Source organism: Odocoileus virginianus, chromosome 25 (assembly GCF_023699985.2).
Source record: "Odocoileus virginianus isolate 20LAN1187 ecotype Illinois chromosome 25, Ovbor_1.2, whole genome shotgun sequence".
Lineage (NCBI taxonomy): Eukaryota > Metazoa > Chordata > Mammalia > Artiodactyla > Cervidae > Odocoileus > Odocoileus virginianus.
The window spans coordinates 45,879,585-45,902,672 of NC_069698.1; the positions used below are offsets into that span (position 1 = coordinate 45,879,585).

Consider the following 23,088-nt stretch of genomic DNA (forward strand, 5'->3'; position numbering starts at 1 on the left):
ACTGTTTTGTTTGTTTGCTTGTTTTCTCAGTATGTGAAGATTGTTTTCTAGTGTCTCAGATGAATTAATTATGTCCTGGATATGTTTCCAAACAGTTTGAAAAATAAATCTGGTGTAAATTAGGAATAGAAAACTGTTTAGGTAACAGGAAATTTCTCTACAAGCAGTAGTAAAGTTTTATTTTTGGTCCATATTCTCTCCATATTTTAAGAGTGGTAAGAAAAGTATGAATGATAAAAATCTGAAAAAGACAATGGAAGATGAAGATAAAGATAGTGAGGAAGAAAAAGATAATGACAGTTACTTAAAGGAGAGAAACGATATTCCTTCAGGAACAAGCAAGCACTTACAGAAAAAAGCAAAGAAACAAGCCAAGAAGCAAGCCAAGGTGGGTACTTAGGAGGAATACCTACTTGTCTAGTTTTAGCGTTGAGACCCTTGAGTTTGAGTCTGGATGGCACTGGAGGGCATGTCTGTTAGTTTATGTACAGCACTTTAATTTGACGGGCTTCCTGGTGGCTCAGACGGACGAATCTGCCTGCGATTCGGGAGACCTGGGTCGGGAAGATCCCCTGGAGGAGGGCAGGGCAACCCACGCCAGTATTCTGGCCTGGAGAATCCCACGGACCTGAGGAGCCTGGTGGGCTGCAGTCTATGGGGTCACAAACAGTCGGACACAACGTGACTTTCACTTTTACTCGATTTGGCAGTTATAGAATTAGCTCATGTCATATTCTCTGCAGCAAAATTTCTTTGAGAATATGTGAAGAAAATGTTGTGCTTAAAAAAAAAGAAACTGCATTACTTGTCATGACTTAAAAAATATTTTATTTTCAAGAATTTTTTCAGTTTCTAATACACTAACATTTAAAAATATATAAAGGTGTACAATAAAAGTCTCCCTCCTTGTATGATATAATACTACTCTCATTAGTTTCTTATATGTGCTGGAGATTTTTTGGGAAAATATAATCAAGTACAAATATGTGGTCTTGTGTTTCCCTGCTTTTAAAAATTATGCACACTGTTCCAGTCCTTATTTTCTTCTGCTTAATTAGATGCGTGCAGATCTCTCTGTTTCTTCATGTTGTAGGACACAAAGATTCTTTTTTTAAACAATCATATAAAGAAACTCTACTTGATGTTCTGTGGTGACCTAAATAGGAAGGAAATCCAGGAAAGAGAGGACATATGTACAGCTGATTTACTTTGCTCTACAATTAAAACTAACCAACATCATAAAGCTACTATACTCCAATAAATTTCTTTTTAAAAAGTCATTCAGAATTCTGTTTTAGTAGTAAACGTTGTTCAGTCGCTCAGTTGTGTCCAGATCTTTGCGACCCCGTGGACTGCAGCATGCCAGGCTTCCTTGTCCTTCACTGTCTCCTGGAGTTACTCAAACTCATGTCCATTGAATCAGTGATGCCATCCAGCCATCTCATCCTCTGTCATCCCCTTATCCTCCCGCCTTCAATTTTTCCCCACATCAGGGTCTTTTCCAGTGAATTGGCTGTTCGAATCAGGTGGCCAAAGTATTGGAGCTTTAGCGTCAGCATCAGTCCTTTCAATGAATATTCAGGGTTGATTTCCTTTAGGATTGACTGGTTTGATCTCCTTGCAGTCCAAGGGACACGCAAGAGTCTTCTCCAACACCACAGTTCAAAAGCATCAATTCTTCAGCACTCAGCCTTCTACAAAATATAGTTTTAAAGATGTACTATAGTTCATTCAACCATTTCTTGATTGACTTAGATGTACAAACAGCTATACTCCTTTGCTGTAATGGCCAGTGCTGCTGTGAATAACCCTATACATGTCATCTGTAGGGTATATTTTGAGAAGAGGGATTGTAGTTTTGCTAAAATAATTGCCCTCCACAAAAGCTGTACCAACTTATGTTCCCACCAGCAACATATGAAAATGAAGTCAAGCATGTTTTTATGTTTTAAGAGCCGTTTATGTTTCCATTCCTTTGAAGTATTCACTCATCTCCTTTCTTCACTTTTCTTTGATGTGTAACTAATGTTAACTGAGGCATCTCAGAAAATGTTTGTGTCCAGGACCCTGTATGTGGCCCTTTAGCTTTCTGGTATTACAAATTAGCCTCATGGGACTGTCCTTTCAGTGACAGCTCAAATGCTAACCCTTTGAGTCTTCAGCCATTCCAGTAACAGGAATCTGAGTGAAGCCTCCCTGAGCCAACGCCACACCCCCACGCTGGGACATAGGCAGCAAATAGCAAAGGTGGTTTAAGTGGGTAGTGATTTAAATGTCCTCTGTACATTTGGTTTCCTTGCTTCTCTAACTTGGGGCCGTTTGTTTCCTGGAATTTTATGCTCCATCCCTCTGCCTGTCCTTGAGTTTTTGGTTTGTTTTTTTATCTCTTAAGTGAAGCCTTGATCATGTAATTATAACTCACATGGATACATCCCTTCCTGATGTATGTGTCATCACTTGCCCCCCGCCTTCACACATGGCTGCTTGGGTTCAGCAGCCTTGCAGCTCTGTCTAGATCTAGACTGCTCTGTCTAAATCATGACCATTTTTATTTGCCCCTGTGTGACAGTTTTTTGAATACTGGTAATGATTTACCCCCTCCTTTCAAAGAAATTTTCTTTATAATTATTTAATCTCTGACAGTAAAGGAACTTTTCTGGGAGTAAACTCTTCCTTACTATTTATTTTTGATTGATAAATAAGAAAACCTAATGTGGTACATGTATGCTTTTTCTCTCCCTCTCTCTCTTTTTTAATGTTTTGTATTTTTTACACAGAACCAACGAAGACAACAGAAAATTCAAGGGAAAGTTCTTCATTTAAATGATGTCTATGCCATTGACCATCCTGAAGATAATGAATGTGAAGTTGAAATGTCACTTCAGGGAGAAGCAGATATTAAATCCAACCATCTCTCTCAAGAGGAAGTTGCACCTAAAGAATATTGTGTTAATCAGAAAGATTTGAATGGCCATGAAAAAATGATAGAAAGTATAACTGACAATCAAAAATCCACAGAGGAAGCCGATATGAAAAATATCAGTGTGGATAATGATCTGGAGGTTTTGGCATCGTCTGCCACTGAATGTCCTAGGAATTTAAACGGTGCCTACCTGAAGGACGGGAGCAATGGAGAAGTGGACATTTCCAGTGGTTTTGAGAACCTTAATTTGAATGCTGCTCTGCAACCTGATGAAATAAATATAGAGATTCTGAATGATGACCCTACTTCCGGGACGAAGGTATATGAGGTTGTAAACGAAGATCCAGAGACTGCTTTCTGTACACTTGCAAATAGGGAGGCTTTCAACACCGACGAGTGTTCAGTCCAACATTGTTTGTATCAGTTCACTCGAAACGAGAAACTTCGAGATGCTAATAAACTGCTTTGTGAAGTGTGCACGCGGAAACAGTTGAGTGGACCAAAGGCAAATATGAAAGGTATTTAGATGCTTTCACAGAAAGTAAAGTAATGCTCAGGGGAACAGTTTGCACTGCATCTAGTAGACTGTTACTGTTTTAACTGTGTCAGGATTTGGATGGAGTCACCAAGTCCTTCTCTGTATAAACATTTTAATAGAAGCACGGGTAAGCAGACTTCCTTGGCGTCCCAGCGGCTCGCTGTCTGCTAGCACTGCCTGTGGGGAAGTCGTCCCACTCAGGGGTTGTCACCGCAGGCTCCTTACAGATAGAGGCTGTTTCCTCGTGTCCTCAGTTTGCCCTGACTCGTGATGCCCCCGTCCCCCCGCACCCAGAAACACACACTGGAACTCCGCAGTGTGGTGACGCCCCAGTGCAGGGTCCTGGGAGCACAGTGCTTGCTCACAGTCTTCTTCAGATACAGACGGAGATGTTCATAATGCCTCTCCTACCCTGAGCCCCCGCCTTTGTATTTTTATTTTTATAGATTGGGTAAGTAGGATAGGGAGGGACCACAGATCCCCAAGGGTTCTCACTTGAATTGTTGAGCACTTGACAAGTCTTTTCCTCTGTTATTTTTATTTATTCACAATTGATTTTATAGCATTTGTTTGCTTTAGTGCTGGTGTCAGTGGACTGTGCTTCCTATTTTAAACTTGGCCCGCCTCTTGTTTTTTTGTGATCTTTGAGCTAAAAATATTTCTTATAGATGGAACATTTGAAAATGATTTTATGGTAGAAAACATTAACTTTGAACCCCAATTATTACCTCTCCAAAAATAATTCTATTCTTCTTTTCAGTAGACTGCAGTTGTACTCAATTAAAATAGGTTGAATTCTATCAGTAAAAATTTGTGGAAATTTTCCCTCGTGTATTAATACATATAAAATATCCTTGATCTTTGCCTCTTGGTTCAAAAACCTAAAATAGTATTTGGTTCTTTCCAGAAAACTCACTAATCTTTGACTTAGGTGTGTTGAAATGATTTTATAGCAGGTGTGAATGTTGAAGACATCTAAAACGATGCTCACACTGCTAACATTTGGGTCTTTTCTGTAGGTGAAAGGAAGCATGTTTATACCAATGCTAAGAAGCAGATGCTAATTTCTCTTGCTCCTCCAGTTCTCACTCTTCATTTCAAGAGATTTCAGCAGGTACCCCTTGTTTTCTTACCAAAAATTTGTTTCAGATATGTAACACCTGCTTTGTTACTGTGTCTACATGTTAAGTGTGTGTGTGGTTTTTTGTTGTTTCTTAGTTCTGACTTCAAAGATGTAGGAAAGTAAAGCAGCGCTATGTGTGCATGTTCAGTCGCTCAGCCTTGTCTGACTTTTGTGACCCTATAGGCTGTAGCGCATCAGGGTCCTCTGCCCATGGGCTTATTCTGGCAAGAGTACTGGAGTGGGCTGCCATTCCCTCCTCCAGGGGGTCTTCCCATCCTAGGGACTGAAACTGAGTCTCCTACATTAACAGATGGATTGTTTACCACTGAGCAAAATGGTATACATATGGGTAACACAAAAGGGTTTGATGAAGGTAATGTCAAGTTGGAAGAGAAATTTAGGCACAGTCCCTCCTCAGTTTTACATGTTGCTCTTTTTAGATATCAGTTCAATTGCTCAGTTGTGTCCAACTCTTTGCAACCCCGTGGACTGCAGCATGCCAGGCCTCTTTGTCCATCACCAACTCCTGGAGTTTACCCAAACTCATGTCCATCGAGTCAGTGATGCCATCCAACCATCTCATCCTCTGTCGTCCCCTTCTCCTCCCGCCTTCAATCTTTCCCAGCATCAGGGTCTTTGCAAATGAGTCAGCTCTCCGCATCAGGTGGACAAAGTGTTGGAGTTCCAGCTTCAGCATCAGTCCCTCCAGTGAATATTCAAGACTGTTCTCCTTGGAGTCTAAGAGACTCTCAAGACTCTTCTCCAACACCCCAGTTCAAAAGCATCAATTCTTCGGCGCTCAGCTTTCTTTATGGTCCAACTCTCAACATCAATACATGACCACTGGAAAAACCATAGCCTTGGCTAGACCTTTGTTGGCAAAGTAATGTGTCTGCTTTTTAATATGCTGTCTAGGTTGGTCATAGCTTTTCTTCCAAGGAGCAAGCATCTTTTAATTTCATGACTGCAGTCACCATCTGCAATGATTTTGGAGCCCAGAAAAATAAAGTCAGCCACTGTTTCCATTGTTTCCCCATCTATTTGCCATGAAGTGATAGGACCGGATGTCATGATCTTCATTTTCTGAATGTTGAACTTTAAGCCAACTTTTTCACTCTCTTTCACTTTCATCAAGAGGCTCTTTAGTTCTTCACTTTCTGCCATAAGAGTGGTGTCATCTGCATATCTGAGGTTATTGATATTTCTCCCAGCAACCTTGATTCCAGCTTGTGCTTCATCCAGCCCAGCGTTTCACATGACATACTCTGCATATATGAGTTAAATAAGCAGGATGACAGTATACAGTCTTGATGTACTCCTTTCCCAGTTTTCAACCAGTCCATTGTTCCATGTCCAGTTCCTTCCTGACCTGCATACAGATTTCTCAGGAGAGGTAAGGTGGTCTGGCATTCCCATCTCTTGAAGAATTTCCCACAGTTTGTTGTCATCCACACAGAGGCTTTGGCATAGTCAATAAAGCAGATGTTTTTCTGGAACTCCCTTGCATTTTCTATGATACAGCAGATGTTGGCAATTTGATCTCAGGTTCCTCTCCTCAGGTTTTTTCTAAATCCTGCTTGAACATCTGAAAGTTCTTGGTTCATGTACTGTTGAAGCCTTGTTTGGATAATTTTGAGCACTACTTTCCTAGTGTGAGATGAGTGCAATTGTGCGGCAGTTTGAGAATTCTTTGGCATTGCCTTTCTTTGGGATTGGAATGGAAACTGACCTTTTCCAGTCCTGTGGCCACTGCTGACTTTTCCAAATTCGCCACTGCTGGCATACTGAGTGCAGCACTTTCACAGCATCATCTTTTAGGATTTGAAATAGTTCAACTGGAATTCCATCACCTCCACTAGCTTTGCTCCTAGTGATGCTTTCTAAGACCCACTTGACTTTGCATTCCAGGATGTCTGGCTTTAGGTGAGTGATCACACCATCGTGGTTATCTGGGTTGTGAAGATCTTTTTTGTATCGTTCTTTTGTGTTTTTGCCACCTCTTCCTAGTATCTTCCGCTTCTTAGGTCCATACTGTTTGTGTTATTATATTAGCATCTTACTCTAACCTTAATTTCAGGTTTTAACAAGAAAAGACCACTTTACTAGTTATATCTCATACTTGGGAAATTTAGCAATGTGTGTGTGGTATCTTATTTTCACTGACCCTTAATAATATGGCATTAGTACCTTGGATTTCCATCTTCTTGGTGACTCCATCTTTTCTGAAAGACTTTTAACCACGAGCAGTACCAGTTGTAAATTCAATTCTAGATTTGCAGAGTATTTTCAGAGCATTTTCTCTCCTGTGCTTGGTGTGAGCTTGACTTATCGGGTGCATCTTTATGAAGTTTGCCAGGCTTGGTTAGAGTGAGGCTGAGAGTGTGCTTCACAGAATTCTGCTATTGCTGAGTTTTAAGCACTCAGAATCTCGTTTAATTGGGATTTTTCTGGATGGTTAAAGCAGAACATTGACAATGTTCTTACAGGAACAGCTTTCTCAATCTGGACTGTGTGTGGGTCTGGACTGTTTGTAGGGGGTGCACTTGGCAAAAACCAGTCAACTGGAAGTTAGCAGTGAGGGGACTAGAGTCTTCTGAGACAACTGAACTGGGGCTGGATGTTATTGTCCTTCTGGGCATTGTGGTGGGTTGACAGTTTTCTTACCATGTACAGTTTTTCTGCGAAAAGAACTTAATACTGTCCTTCTTTTTCAGGCTGGTTTTAACCTACGCAAAGTTAACAAACACATAAAATTTCCAGAAATCTTAGATTTGGCTCCTTTTTGTACCCTTAAGTGTAAGGTAGGTGAAACTGGCCTTTTTGGGGAAATCTTTTAGAGGGAATCAGCTTATTACCAAATACTCCCAACAGCAACTCACGTAAGTATGAAAATGGTTAAGAGCTGCTGAGTACACCAAGTCTTTGATCTTTGTACCTTTGTAATTTCAAGATCTGTGATCAGTCATCTTCAACATTCGGTTGTTACTTCAATATATTTTTAAACCCCCGTTTGGCCAGGAAAGTGATTATAGCAGGTGGCCTCTGGTTTATGGTTCTTCCAGCAGGACAAGGAGTGGCAGCTTTCTAGTAAACACTTAAGTGTGATGCCACTCAGTAGGCTGAGAAAAGGGAGAAAATTCCAGTTCTCATGATTTCTGCATTCTCAAAGGTTAGAGACCTTTAACAGTAAGTTTAGTTACCTTGCCTACAAATAACTTTTGAATTCTGTTCACCTTTAAAGAATGTTGCTGAAGAACATACACGGGTACTGTATTCCTTATATGGAGTTGTTGAACACAGTGGTACCATGAGGTCAGGGCATTATACCGCCTACGCCAAGACAAGAACTGCAAACACTCATCTCTCTAACCTTGTTCTCCACGGTGATATTCCACAAGGTAAAAGATTTTACAGAATTCTAGTATTCAGCAGATATTTATGGGGAAAATAAAAAAGGTTGAACTTGAATTTTTACATTTCCATTTAATTTTACATTTCCTTTTTGACAGATTTTGAAATGGAGTCAACCAAAGGGCAGTGGTTTCACATCAGCGACACGCACGTGCAAGCTGTGCCTACAGCTAAAGTACTGAATTCACAGGCTTACCTCCTATTTTATGAGAGAATACTGTAACAGTTTCAAAGTGCTTTCTCTGGAAACATTGATGGCTTTTATAATGGCTATAATAATAAAAAAGACTAACTGTAAATCATGTTCACTTAACTACATGCCGGAAGAACTCATGTTCACTGAGATACTGAAGGGAGAATACCTAAAAATTCCACAGTGGCTTTGTACTGTCACAGTGGTTTTTATCACTGCGTCCAGTTTCTGGAAAGGATTCTGAATTACTTAAGTGCTCAATAACATGTCTGGGTGGTGGTTTGCAACACATCAATAAAGTTAATTGCCCCCCAAATTTGCTTTATTACTTAGAAGATTTTATCAGTAGTTGTACTGACTACTGAAAACATTAAAAAGAGTTTCAGACTCTGGCTAACAAAACATCAAGTGTGTTAGTTAAAACAAAAGTATTAATTTTATAACCATAGGATATTTGATTTGGCAGTAACATACATGTAGTTCTTCTGATGCCAAGCAGTAAGCATATGCTGGGGTGTTGGTTGAACTCAAGTCAGTGTTTCCAAGGCACATACAACCCTAAGAGCCTTAATACCAAAACTGTGTAAACTTCCTGTAAGGTTCTCTATTAGAATTTCTTTTGATGAGTTTATATAAGGCCCAGTCAGCCATACTGCATCTAAATTCCTTCGAAATGCCAAAAACAAATTAGAAAATTTATAAGTGTTATTCAGTGACCTCATATAACCAACATATAGTAGCACATGTTCTGTAAAATAAGTTTACTTTTTACAGTGTTCTTTGCTTTTTTCAAACCTCCACGGATAAAAATTGACTTGCTTAATTTATACGTCAAGAGGCATATTTTCAGTTGCGTCCAGGGATTGACAGACTTCCTATAGAGCACTTCTTATAATTAGTAAATGTCTCAGAGGCCTTGCAGGCCACTTCATTTCTTTCATAACTCCAACTCTGCCTTTCCCTTGTAGAAAGCGGCCATAGACAGTATGTAAATACTTGATCACAGCTGTGTTCCAATAAAACTTATGTACAAAGACAAACAGCAGGCCAGATTTATACTGCAAACAGACCCCTAATAACTTGGGTGACTTTCCTTAAGTGTCACGGTTTTTCATTAACAAGGTTGACACGAAACAGGTCATCCAGATCCAAGAACAGTGGTCCTCAGACACAGAGGCTTTGATAGTAACGTTTATTGTATCATCCATTCAAGGATACAAGATACAAACACAAAACACTTCTTAATTTAAGGAGAATATGAAAACATCAGGCAATTCCTATAGAACTACTACAAATACAACCTTCACCTACAGTAAAAATGAAGCCATTCAGTCATTTTGGTCATCATCCCAGTCTTTCTTTCCACTTGGAGGCTTGGGCCCACCTGCTGGTTTTGCCATGATGATCTGCAAAACAAAATTCACAAGACTACACTTACAAACTCAAGCTTTAGAATGAAGAGGAAGAATATTTTTCTGAGCCTGCTTTGTTATTAAGCAATCATCACCAATGAGCAATCTGTTACTACATCACATACGGAACACCAGCGTAATGTTGGTTATCATCCAGCAGGTGAGCTTTCTGTTTTTGTGGACATTAACAGCAACAAAATGCGCATTCATTAGCGGGAGGCCTTCTAAGACATGCATTTCAACAACCCAATGTGCAGAATGTGAGAAACATCTGCATGCATCACTGTCATCAATCAGTTTTGCACCTGATTTGCTATTTATATATGAGATTCGTCTTGCCAACCATCTTTATCCCAATTTCCTTGTGGTTTAGGAGCTTTAGGTCCACCTGCCAGTTTTGCCATTATAATCTAAAGTGGTTGATAGGTAAAATATATATATCAAAGTTCAACAATATTTCCTAGTACCTGAGAGCCTAGAAAATTTAAAAGTGTTATTCAGTGACCTCATATAACCAACTTTTACTTTATTTCCTAGTAAATGAGAGCCCTTCAAGTACAAGAATTGTGTTCATAAACGAAAGTCCTAGCACCTAGTTGCCTGGAAACGTACATGCCAGAAACCTCATTTATCTAGAATGCACTTACCCAGCATTTTACAAGTATAGCCATCTAGCATTTTTAAAGGATTTATGTTTGAACAGAAAAAGGTGGTGGTTGCAGCTTTGGGCTCAAATAAATTTGGGAGAAGTTAAACATAGTTGGCTTTCCACAGAGCAGAACTCTTAATCCCTGATTAGTACACATATATATAACATAAAACATCAAGGAATTTGGCATGAGTCTCATGCAACAAAAGTCATAAAATATCTTCACTACCACCTTCAGTAGCGTCCCCATCCCTTTTTAGAAGCTGCTTTCATAAAGAACTTGAAATTCCTGCAATAACATTTTACCAACTGGGGATAAATTCAGATTGAATTAAAAGCAGTAAGTATAATTTTAGAACCTAAGTATACTTCAATTAAGGTAACAGACTGATGGGCCTCTTTGCAGAGTTTCTGATTCTGTGGATCTGGGAATTTGTATTTTTAACAAGTTGTTAGGTGACAAGGATGCTATGGATTAGGGCACAATTTGAGAACTAGTACACACCCGAACAAACACTAATCCAGCCCTACTACACTGTCCAATGCTGAAACTTTTCAAGTCCTTTTCTAAAATCCATACTATGCAAAATTACGTACAACTATACTGAAGAGTACAAGCTTGTTACAGTTGGATGGGTTCCTCAGATAGGTATGTACAGAGTGCTAATGGCAAAAACAATGAACATCCTCCCTTAGGGTAAAACATAACACAGCCTTCCTAGGTTAAACCCAAAAATCAGAAGTACCTGTGTGAGAAAGGCACTTGTGTTATTAACACTACTGTCTTGCTTGGCTAACTGACATGCAAAATATTCCTTACAAACTTTCACTGTGAAAATTTACTGCTTATCCCATGCTTCAGTCTATTTAGCTTCTGTCCCCTTCTACTTTTTCTTGGGGCCCCCATTATCTTTGCTTACAAACTCCAAAACCATTTTTTTTCTACAAACAGTATGATGCACTGACATAAAAATGCATGATTACTAAATCCAGTCCATGGATATCCAGTTCCATTTCTGGTCATCTCACCTAGGAAAAGAGTTCTTTACCAAAGTGAAATCTGTTTTGCTATAATTACAGCCAACTGGTCCTTGCTTAGATCAATCTCCTTTCCATTTCTATGTAAAACTATTTCCTTTCCATTTCTACCTAAAATTTGATTCTCCCAAGATTAATTCGGCATGATTTTCATTCAATGGTTTTCATTAAATGGATTTACACTATGCCTCTAGCAATTACAATTTTCTACTCAATATTTAAAAATTATTCATTGGTTAATAATCACTCCTAGAATTCTGTAAGAAAATAGATTTCATTAAGTACCAGAAAACACCTTTTTGAAAAATTGTGATTTCTGATTTATCTCAATTCGAAATAGTCTTCACCACTTTTCCTCTTTGCCTAATTCCTCAAAAAATATTAGCAGAAATACTATGATAATTTTAACACCTGAGGACCTTAAAACCCCCAAGACAACATTTGTCACAGAAGAACGCTCTTAACCACCAGGCCCTGTCATCTCCACATTTCCTTGATGGTGGTACAGATAGTGGTCCAGACATTTCCCCTCAGATGCCTTCCAAGAACCTGAGTGGATGCCTGAAACAGCACAGTAAGGACCCTATAAATGTAACAACGCTCTGCTTTTATCACCCGTACAAGTCTTATCAATCAGGTACAATAAGAGTGTATTCAAGTTGGCAGCATCACTACTCCTGTACTTTGGGACTGTGCGCTAAGTCACTTCAGTCATGTCTGACTCTTTGCGACCCCATGGACTGTAGTCTACTAGACTCTTCTGTCCATGGGATTCTCCAGACAAGAATACTGGAGTGGGTTGCCATTTCCTTCTCCAACTTTGGGACCAGGAAGTAAAATATGTTGATCTGATCACTGAAATGGCTAAGAGACAGTGTACAGAGCGTGGATATGCTGGATGAAGGGATAGTTCATGTCCTGAAGCAGGAGAGCATGAGATTTCATCACGCTACTGATAACGGCATGCAATTTGAAATATATGAATTACATTTTTCTAGAATTTTCCATACAGTAGTCTGGCATAACAGATGACTTGTGGGTAAAATGAAACCACAGCAAAACTGCAAACAAGTGAGAGAATACTGTAGTCTGCAATGTCTGCTTCAGGCTTTTATGACCCTTCCATATTCCATATGGAACTTCCTCTTAAAAAGGGTTTTAAGAAAAAAAAAAAAAAAGGGTTTTAAGAAAAAAAGTCTTGAAAACTATGAATCTAAATGAGATTTATTTTACCCATTTCACTTCCCAAGTGGCAAAGGAGTCTTTCATTGGAAAAATAATTTAAATTAGCTGAATCAGTACTTTCAATAAAATGTAAAACTATAACAGAAAAACAGGAGTACTTTACTTTGAATAGGAAGAGAACTGTGTTTTAGGCCCATGAAAATATACTTTGAACTACATAAAAATTAGTATTTTTAAAGATCAGTATTTAATTTCTCACTCACCTGATCCACTCTGAGAACAGTGACGGCAGCATTAGTAGCCAGTTTTATAGCCCAGTATTTTCCCAGGTAAGTATCTAGAACACCAGCTTCCAACATGTCCTTTACAGCAGGAACTTCAGCCTGTCAATACAGAACTGTTTTTATGCTTTCATTCTAAAGGTTTATGTGAACATACTGACACTTAATAATAGGAACAGGGCTACTTAAATAAAAACTAGAATAAGTAGCTAGGCAAAAGTACTACCCTATATACACTATAAAGCAGAAGGAAACTAAATTCTCTATCAGACAAACTATGAAAAAGAGTGTTAAGAAAATCCTGTGCTCACAAATCAGAACATTTTCTGATTTTCCTTTTAATGCCTATTTTTATGTTGTACATTCACAAAATAAAGTTCACTTTTTTCTCCCAAATACCTCAATATCTAATCCAACGTTTTTATTTCCTTCTTGATGTACTGCATAGAGTTTAGAGATTACTTCATTGGCCTTAACTCCAGAGTTTTCTGCCAGTGCCCGGGGAATAGCTTCAAATGCCTCCGCAAACTTCTTAATGGCATACTGTTCAAGTCCAGGACACGTCTAAAACAAAAATGTGCTAGTTACTCAATTTTATTCAAACAACAACAAGAAAGTCAGTTTATACACAAAAAACCATATACCTCTCCATATGATGTGATCTGTTTGGCTAATTCAATTTCTGTTGCTCCACCTCCAGGTACAAGACGTTTATCCTAAAACATGTTATTTTAAAAAACAAGTCACCAAGAAGCAATTTCCAGTTTTCTAAATCTTTTCAGATTCCAGTACTCCACCAAACTTAAGAGCTTTAAATCTGATTCAATTACAAATTTTATAAAATTCGAATTCCAATTAAAAAATGGAATGATTTGGACAAGCTATCTTACCTCACCGTAGGGTCTGGTATATGAAAAAGAATCAAAGTGAAGAATGGGAACAACACTGCAATTATCTACATTTTCACAGATCCAGCACTAAGAATTTACTGAATAAGAAACTGAAGTGCAAGAAAAACTACCATAAGCTCTTTAAGACAGCTAAAAAAGGAAGCCTTGATTTGCTGTTTCTTTTCATATTTCATTTAAGAAAATTCATCAGCAACAAACACTTAAATGGAGTCTTATGGAAAAAGGTGCTGTGCTTTACACAAGCCACTCATCCCAACTGTGTTTTTGAGGACTTAAAATTACTAAGCTACGATGAATGCTAATACTGACCCTTGTGAGAACTTTGAAAGTATTAACACCATCATCTACTGCCCTCTCTATATCATCCATCAGGTTGTCTGTAGAGCCTCGAAGGACTATGGTAGAAATGGCACCATCTTCCTTTTCTGTCAATAAATTAAATATATATTAGGAGATTAGTAAAAGAAAATGAACTCCCTACACATCACGTATGTACATTTTACCATGACTACTCACCATGCTTAAACACAACCACTTGGGTATCTCCAACCTCTGACAGGTAAACACTGTCACAATGTCCCATTTCTTCAAGGACAGGAGGATTCTGTGAGAAAATGATTCTTGTAATAAAGTAATTTGAATAGGTTCAACTATCTTTTAATAGTGCCCAAAATACATACCAATCTAGGAAGAGCTGTAGCACCAACTGTTTTGCATAATCTTCTGAGATCCCACTTTGAGTTCAGCCTTTAGAAAACAAAACAAACACCTTAATAGGAGACACCATAGTAAAACACAAGAGATTAAACAGGAAACTGTTCACAAGGCCTTAAGTCACCCTCTTTCTTCCCTGAAGGTTCAAGCTCAGAATAGGTCTGGACTGCACTGTGCAATCCAGCCACTTATGTTTATGGAATTACTGTAGAACTGAGAAAATTCCCAAGTCTCCTTAGGATGTCAAGGGTTTGTAGTTGTAAAACACAAAGGAAGCCCTGGCACATAGAAAACTTTAGCTATACTTTGGGCAACTGAATGTTCTGTGAGAAAGAGAACAGTGATTTCCTCTGCACATTATATTAAGAGAGGTGGGAACGGTTAAGTTGTCCAGTGTAATTCATAAACAAAGTTATGTTCCTAACCCCACACTCTAGCTAACAGTGTGTACCAGATTTGTGTCTGGTCTCTTAAGCTCTTCCTCTTGCCTGGAACACTCTTCCTTCTCCCTCTTCAACAACACCTGTCAACTGGTCCTTCAGCTCTCAGTCTAAAGGTACATTTGCTCAGATATGTTTCCTGTTTCCCTAGACCAAGTGAAGTCCACTTGCTACATTATCTAATACCTCATACTTCCCCCTTTTAACACTCTTCCCAGTCTTTATGGTGTGCTGAATTTATTTGTTCACTGTTTCACCACCCAAAGTCATTTACAATCTGGAGTAACAGAATGCAGTCCTCTCTTACCTCACCAACATGATATTGTATTTGTTTGCATAGTGAAGAGCCATGTCTGCCACTCTGCCACCCGTTACTACGACATTTGCACCAGTATCAGCAATAGCTTTGACTTGCGCATCCATGAGATTTTCTTCTCCCTTACTAAAATTCATCAATTCTTCAGCACTCTTTATCAACACTGTTCCCTAGCAAAATAAGCAAAAATTTTCTTTAAAACCATTTCATCACTTTGGTGTTCAAAGTCACAGAATAACATTAAAGAAACAATTTAAACATGCACGTATTATCAAACAATACAAAATCTGTACGAAACTAACAGAAATGCAGCTTGCTCCTAGACCAACAACCTCTCCCTCTGCCACACTCAGCACTAACATATTTGCTCTCTGACAGGCACTTTTCATGGAAAAATTAGAGAAACTCTAAGATGTCAGGCAGGTGTCCTGACGTCTGTCTTCTGATGTCAATCAGTGTACCAAATCAACACTGTGGTTCTCAAACTTTTTCTAAAATGTGGACTAAATGACCAGGCCCATCTCACCCCAAACCTGTTTAACTTTAAAAGGCACCAACCACTCAAGATTTCAAGAATTTCAGCGATGAAATCAACAGTGATTTATAAACTTCAGACTTCTTAGTATGTATTTTCAAATACAAACTTCAAATTGTAACTGTTACTAACTTCAAATTATGTTAGCTTATTTTTGTTTCAGGATGCTACAGAATTTCAATGTTATTTGAAAAATTGCAATGAACAACATGCAAATACTCCTTTTTTCATTGAACATTTAACCTGCTGAATGTGTTAAGTTCTACTAGAAGTCAAGAACTGTTTGTTTAGACTGTAAACAATATTGTGTCACCATCTCAAGTTTCACTTCTTATTTAGTACGTGAATTAGATATTCAAATATAAATCTAACTACAAAATAGACACAAGCCTGCGGTTTTCAGTAATTATGCCATATTCACTGGATTAAGAGCAAACTCCACCTCAAAATGTTAAGAGTCATTAAGACTAACTGAAAAAGAAGCCCAAATTTTCACCTTCGAGATTCTGAAATCTACATACCTTAGTTTCTGTTATCATGCCATCAAAAGGACAAGAGTACACTGCTATTTTTGCATCTTTGACAGATGTTACATCGCCTTCAGTTTCCTTCTTAAAAACCATGCCATGCAATACTGAAGAGGAATGCACACCAGAGCCCTGAGGAGTTGGATACCAAAATCATCAATGATTTCATGACATCAGGGATAATTGCCTGCTTCTGCATGTACCAAAAATATTCATTACTAAATAATGTACTACAGCAAGGCAGTGACTCTTGGGGATGATACAGTGGTGGACATTAAAAGCACACCAGTCTGTTCATTGCAGGGATCACTGTGGCAATGAGCCACAGTTACAGACTGGGATCCTGCAGTGTACTTGGGGAAAAAAATCAAAGGACAACTGCTCTAAGCCATTCATTCACTCAGCACCAATGTACCAGGCTGGACTGTTTAGTGACAGGGACAGAACAGGGATCAAAGCCAAGTTTCTGATTTCACACGCACACCAGGTAACAGGAAAGGGGAGGCAGTGTATGGACAGTCAGAATACACAGCATATATATTAACACATACAGCTAATGCATGTACTTATGTAAGTTAAACTTGACCATATTAACAATCACGTCAATGTGTAAACCAATAGTTATACGTTTTACTGCATCAATCACAATTTTTACCAAATATATCCCTTTAGATATTAACATTAAAAGTATGAATTTTAGTATAGAGCAAGAGAAAAACTTCAACCACCTTGAAAATTGCCTTCTAAGCTCATTTTATAAGTCAGCATATATGAAGAGTGCCAATAATTAATACTTTGTTTATGCACTAAACCTTTCAACTGTTATGGAAAAATGATGACTTAAGAATACGTCGATATCCTTTTAAATTCAAACTAGTAGTATTACAATCTAGCAAGATCAAAATCTTACAATGAAGGCAGGAAGTCTTAAGTGTCTAAAACTTATGGGGTAAAATTTAGATTAACAGATTTTTTTTTGGCAAAGAAAAAAAAAAGACCTATCTAGATAACATTGATGTATTCTAAACTTACCAGAATCTTACAAACTCTGATGTTATCAACATTGAAATGGCCAGAGTCAGGAAAAATGGATACTGTTAAGAAACCAAGACATATCAAAAGATATATTGGAAAAATAGAGAAAATATCTTAGCCACATGAAGACATTTTAATTTTGGATTTTTTCATTTACTGATATTTACTCACCACATGCCTGAGCTATAAGCTTGGCCAGAAATACTTCATTACCATATTGTTTACTCATTACGGAGGTATGAAGTAGAGATGACACTTCATCAACATCCCGTAGATTTTTTGCAGAACAACATACCAAGTCAGGAAGAATCTCATGAGCTTTTTTGCAGGCTATTTCATAACCTTCTATGACCTTAAATGTAAAGAGCAAAAATACTTCTTCAAAGGACATAATTTTGATGTGTCTTAAAGTATCTCATTTTGATAACCCAATGGATATGGTATTTTCAATAGAAAAAGACAAAGCACACTCCCAGAGTAACATTCACGGCAAAGCCTACCATTTAAGACTGTAGGCTTTGGTGACAGCCCACATTTGAACCCCAACTGCCAGCCATTACTAGCTACTCGAGCAAGGTTTTTCTAACTTAAGGCTCATTTTCCTTATCTGAAACAAACTGGGATTACTTTTAATAGGGCCCACTCAGGGGTTTTGTAAGGACAGAACGAGACATTGCATGGGAAGCACATATACTACAAAGCCTGACACAGAGCAAGGTAATCAGTATTGGCTATTACTGTAGTACTGACTTAAGTTTGAAACAGTAGGTATACACACATAAGCAAATTTGAAACAGGGGTAGGTTATAAAATGGTCACTCACCTCTGAAACTGACAGGCCAAGTCTGAGAAGCTCTTCAGCTAATTCCAGAAGAGCTCCAGCAAAAACCAGAACAAAGTTTGTGCCATCTCCAACCTCTTGCTCTTGCATGTGAGAGGCCATCACAATCATTTTTGCAGCAGGATGTTGTACCTGGTAGAAGGCGTTCGAATTTAAATAGCAAGGTAAAACATTTAACCCTTAAAGCAATATGAAAAGTTTCCTTTCCATTTCTTCTTAAATGACTCCAATCTCCTATGGGTCAGGTAACTCTTCTGATCCCACCTGTAGTGTGGTCACAAGAAGACAATCCAGGTCCCCTTACACCCATCAGCACGAATGCACCACCATAAATGACAGTAACTTCACAGGGCACTTTCTTTCAGTGGTCAGTCACTCAGTATGTACACTGTACACATAAGGTTCCTAACACTATTACAAGTTCACTAAATTAAAAAACAAAGTAATTCCAACCTAAGGCACTTTTAAAAAAAAGGCTTCAGAAGTGCTAAAGTAGATGTCATTTAGCTTGGTGTTAAGTCTCAATATTTATGTATATCCTCACTGAAAGGGGTTATCAATTATGGTCTAAAAAAAAAATATAAAATATTCTTAAAGGGTATCAAAATTTTAAGTGGTCCTTCCCTAGAATTTAAGATGCTTTTTAAAGAAGTAAGGAGTGACAAGTGATAGCACTGAGAAAACTAAATAGCTGACACTGGTTTATTATGAAGACAACAGCCCCATAATACTTAAATAACTCCTGAGAACATCACGGAGTACAATGTTAACCTTCATAATGACAAGTCCCTCCACAGCTATCTCGTGGATCTGTTTTGTTCAATATTATTACTTTAACACTATATCATTATTTGGGCTTCCCTTGTGGCTCAGATGGTAAAGAATCTGCCTGCCATGTGGGAGACCCAGGTTCTATCCCTGGGTTAGGGCACGGCAACCCACTCCAGTATTCCTGCCTGAAGAATACCATGGACAGAGGAGCCTGGTGGGCTATAGTCCATGGGGTCACAAAGAGTCAGACACAACTGAGCAAGTGACACGCTCATATCATTATTTAAAAAGCTATCTACGGAGTTCTGACTAAAGAATTAATCCTGGTGCTTTAAGAAAAATTCCCTGAGACTGAACATATCCTTCAATTAGCAGCTGGCTGAGGAGTGGCAGTCCATGTGTGATCAGGCGCCAGACTGTCCTCATAAACCCGCTGGCAGTTATCTGTTCTACAGACTCTATACCATCAAAACTGTAGGTGAACAAAACAAAATTCCACCAACTGATTTAATTTCACAAACACAATTAAAACAAACCCATCTTAAAGTATCAGCTGCTTCTACATTATGGAATAATTCACTTTAGCGTCACGCTCTAAAGACGACTACATTCAATTTGATAGTATCAGCAAATATATATGTATATTTTATAACAACTAATCTCTCCATAAATTACAGAAGATTTTAAGAGGAGCAAAGATGTTAAACATAAAGAGGATTCTCTATAACTAGAAATATCTATATAATGAATTTTCAAGTTGGGAATTAAAAAAAAACAAACCTCCTTATTATCCAATGTGAATGAAATAAAGGTTATTCGATGTTAGAATACACTAAATTTTTGACATCACCAAAACAGTTCTTGGGTTTTTAAAAGAAATAACTTACTTCTAGCTCTCTCAAAATAGTCGCTGCATCATTTGTCACAAACAACTTCTCCAGGTGGTTGATAACCATTTTGTTCATTCCTCAAAAATAGTTAGAAAAAGAAATCCATCGTCACTCAAACACTTCTCCAGACACCAAAGAAAATCCAGTCAAGAAACACAAATTTGCCATCCATTACTTGGAATAACGTTGTAAGAACTCAAAACATACTACCTATTCTTAAAGCCACAGCCCAATAGCTTCCCCTGCCTGCACACCTGTATTCTTTCTTTCCTGCCAAGTTCATATTTTTGTTCAATTTAAATTATATTGACATGTACAAAGACTAAAATTATTTACTTGAAAATATATTTGTTTTGCTTAGTCCATAAATTTGTATCAGTTAATTCAGTTGATGGTGGGAAGCAAGAGACAATTTTTCTCCCTTAAATTATGTCATTTTACGTAAGAGAACCGTTCCACAGCTGTAACAATGAACACTAGGTACTACCTCAAAGGTGAAAGCACCATAACTTTTCTATCCTCTCAGTAGGACAAAAAGTAACATTTCGATTCCAACTTTTCTAAAAAGATCTGAACTGCTGATTAAAGATTAGAAAAACTGTACAGGAGTTGTGAAATAATTTTCAATGGCATACTGTATTATGCCTAAAACTCTCAATTTACATATACTATCCTCAAACAAGTTTCAAAGAACTATTACAAAAAATTCTATCATAGTCCTGTATTTTTAAAACATGAATTTAGAAATTACCATTTGGTCCGTATGCTGTGCGAGTTGTCTGGGCCAGCTCCTTGCAAGCCTGTATGTTCCTGTACACAGCCTCTTCTAATCCTGAAAAATGCTGGAGAAGAAAACTTCTAATTAGGCAGGACAGTTAGTCTCAACAATTTCTTTATCTGTAAAATGGGAGTAGTAGAATAGTACCTGTCTCAAAAGACTGCTGACATTATCAAGCAAGATTGATGTATATAGAGCATGGTGTTTGGTGCTCCTATGATACCACAGATACCATTGTAATCTATGATCCATAGATTTGTCCACTAATTGAATGAATAAAGCATGACATTTTTAGGGACCATGGGTACCTACTTACACATCAAAACAAAGCCTATAATTTTTAAAAAGTGTGGTGAGAAGTGCAGAGAAGAGTGCTAAGACTGATTAGAGAAAGCCTATGAACCACTGCAGATAAAAGTACCTTTCCACAGTCTACCAATTCTTTCTAAAAGCTGACATGTGGTATGAATGTGATAAAACCTCAGCATTGTAGAGTCAACAGGTCTATGTTCAGAGGGAATTAACATATTTACCTTATACATTTTTAGAACTAAAGCATAGATTGTGAATTTTCATTTGAACTGAAACAAACTGCTCATTTGTACACATTAATTCCAATGTGTGTACACTGAAAACTGAACTGCTCACAGTACTCAAATTTTCAAATTTTACAATGAACTTCTTTTAGCCATGGGATTTACTTGTGAGTCTCAGATAAATTTCAAGAGCCTACTGTTCATGTGAACATTTTTTAAGAGCTGCTTTGCCTGACAGAGTAGGCAACTGCCACAAGGGGCTATTTAAAATTTAAGTAATTAATTAAAAACTCAGTCCCACAACTGTACTAAACACTGTCCAACTGCCCAGTAGCTACATGTGACTAGTGGATACCACATTGGATAATGCTGATTCAGAACATTTCTATCATAGCAGACAGACAAAACTGCCTTATACTCCTTTTCTCTCCCATTCTCTGAGGAACAGTCACCTCTGACCATAAATCAGATCCTACTCAACGGTTCAAAGACTTCCCCTCACTCTTAGGATAAAATGTAAATCCCCTGTGAGGGCTACAAGGTCCTACACCCTCTAATCCTTGCCAACAACTCTTCTAATTTCATCTCTTACCACTGTTTTAAGATGTCAAACTCACTTCATCCTCAGAGTTTGGTCCCTTAGCCTGAAACATTTTAATCTTGGCTACTAAGCACAGAGCTGAGAGTTCTTTCCTTAACATCTTATTTATTGTTCTACCCCAAACTTTCCTTTTTAATTATTTTTAGAGGTGCGCGTCCAATTTCCTTTATCATTATTTGAAATTATCCTTTTTGCTTATTTGGTCACTTATTATTTCTGCCTCAGAAGAATAAAAAAATATGGACACTTCCCAGGCTTAAAAAAAAAAAAAAGTGAATTCATGTCATTTTCAGCAAAGCTCTTTCACCAATTCTTACAGTAAACCTCCTTACCTACTAGAGTCACATTATCCCCAAAATGCATCCTTGCCAACAAGAAACCTAGTTCCCTCAAACTGTTACCACAAATGGAACCACGCTATCTACATTCCTTTAAGCACAGAAAGTCTGGGAGACAATAGGGAACACAACTAATTGAACATAAAAGACACATTTAACAGTAGTACGTCTGAGACTTTAAAAAAAAAAAACCAACATGCTGTTAAAATTACTTTCAAGATCTAGCCAAAAAACAAAGGCTTTACTTAGGTCAGGGTGTCACTTACCCTGTGGGTTACAACTCTTTCCGTCCAATCTCCCCAATTGAAAGACGAGGAAAGCAAGACCCAGAGGGTTAAGTTTTACCTCAAGCTGGCTAAGATCAGACCAGAACCCACTGGGATTGTAACTAAGGTTTATCCTACTATAATGTACTATTTCTGAGAACTAAATAGGGAGCCCATCGTTTCTCATTTGCAAGAGTTGCCTCGTCCCTCTCCTCCCCGGACCACCCGCTCCTGGAGCCGTTTCGCAGTACTCAAAGCACCTTCACCTACGTTATTTCACCCACTTCGCGCCCCCTAAAGACAATCCTCCTCACTCCCGTTTTACTGACGGAGGAAAAATGCAAACAGCGGCCTTCACACCCTGTGCGGATACAAAGTACAGAACGCGCTGCCTGCGGCCTCGTCGCCCACTCGCCGTTTCTGGCCTCTTGCCCCCTCTCCTGGGCCCGTAAAACAAACAAACAAACAAAAACCCGAAATGCCGGCGGCCCTCCGCGGCCGAGCCCGCCCGAGAACACCTCCCTTTCTGGAATCTTCTTTCCCTCAGACCGCTATGTCGGGTGGGCACGCCGGGCCGGTTCGTAGGCTTCTTTTCTTGGCTGCGGCTGCCGCGGCTCTCCCACCTCATCCCCCCTTCCTCGTTTTCTTACCTTCGCTCCCTCCTTGAGCATCTGGGCAAAGCCCGGGGCCTTGGGGACGTGAAGCGCCATGACCAGTCTGCAGGGAGCCGTTCACGCGCCCTCTCAGAAGATCCCAGAGGAAGCGAGAGGCGCGCACAGCCTCCTGGGAACGTAGCGTGCGGCAGCCTCACGCTCCTCCTCTCTCTTCAGCCGGGC

General features: G+C 38.7%; 2 protein-coding genes across 5 annotated transcripts in view; one reads left to right on the top strand and one right to left on the bottom strand.

Annotated features, from left to right (window-relative positions):
- The window catches only part of USP16 (ubiquitin specific peptidase 16), a 28,718-nt gene extending 20,214 nt beyond the window's left edge, over positions 1-8,504 (top strand). For 2 of the 4 annotated variants that reach the window (XM_070455121.1, XM_020903593.2), the window contains 6 exons: positions 212-388; positions 2,778-3,441; positions 4,481-4,575; positions 7,299-7,385; positions 7,826-7,982; positions 8,094-8,294. In XM_070455121.1, the coding sequence (XP_070311222.1) occupies positions 212-388; positions 2,778-3,441; positions 4,481-4,575; positions 7,299-7,385; positions 7,826-7,982; positions 8,094-8,218 (1,305 nt within the window). In that variant the 3' untranslated portion in view covers positions 8,219-8,294. Of the gene's footprint in view, positions 1-211; positions 389-2,777; positions 3,442-4,480; positions 4,576-7,298; positions 7,386-7,825; positions 7,983-8,093 lie in introns of all 4 variants that reach the window. The other 2 variants (XM_070455122.1, XM_020903591.2) reach the window with 1 other exon arrangement.
- An 862-nt stretch (positions 8,505-9,366) lies between these two features.
- On the bottom strand, positions 9,367-23,044 carry CCT8 (chaperonin containing TCP1 subunit 8). Its single transcript, XM_020903595.2, has 15 exons — positions 22,903-23,044; positions 20,485-20,575; positions 19,731-19,810; positions 18,055-18,204; positions 17,403-17,583; positions 17,229-17,290; positions 16,191-16,328; positions 15,126-15,304; positions 14,345-14,411; positions 14,181-14,268; positions 13,974-14,089; positions 13,398-13,469; positions 13,153-13,317; positions 12,736-12,855; positions 9,367-9,594 (listed from the first exon to the last, which is right to left on the bottom strand). The coding sequence occupies exons 1-15, from the start codon at positions 22,960-22,962 to the stop codon at positions 9,517-9,519; spliced, it is 1,647 nt and encodes a 548-aa protein (XP_020759254.1). The 5' UTR covers positions 22,963-23,044; the 3' UTR covers positions 9,367-9,516.
- Positions 23,045-23,088: the final 44 nt, after the last annotated feature.

Bases quoted from the DNA above. Each gene is read 5' to 3' on its own strand.
- CCT8 (XM_020903595.2), bottom strand. From the start codon at position 22,962: ATGGCGCTTCACGTCCCCAAGGCCCCGGGCTTTGCCCAGATGCTCAAG. The intron at 17,291-17,402 runs GTGAGTAAATAT...GTTTCTTAACAG, and splicing joins GCTTATAGCTCAGGCATGTG to TATCCATTTTTCCTGACTCT. The intron at 13,318-13,397 runs GTATATGGTTTT...TTTTTGTTTTAG, and splicing joins AGATCACATCATATGGAGAG to ACGTGTCCTGGACTTGAACA.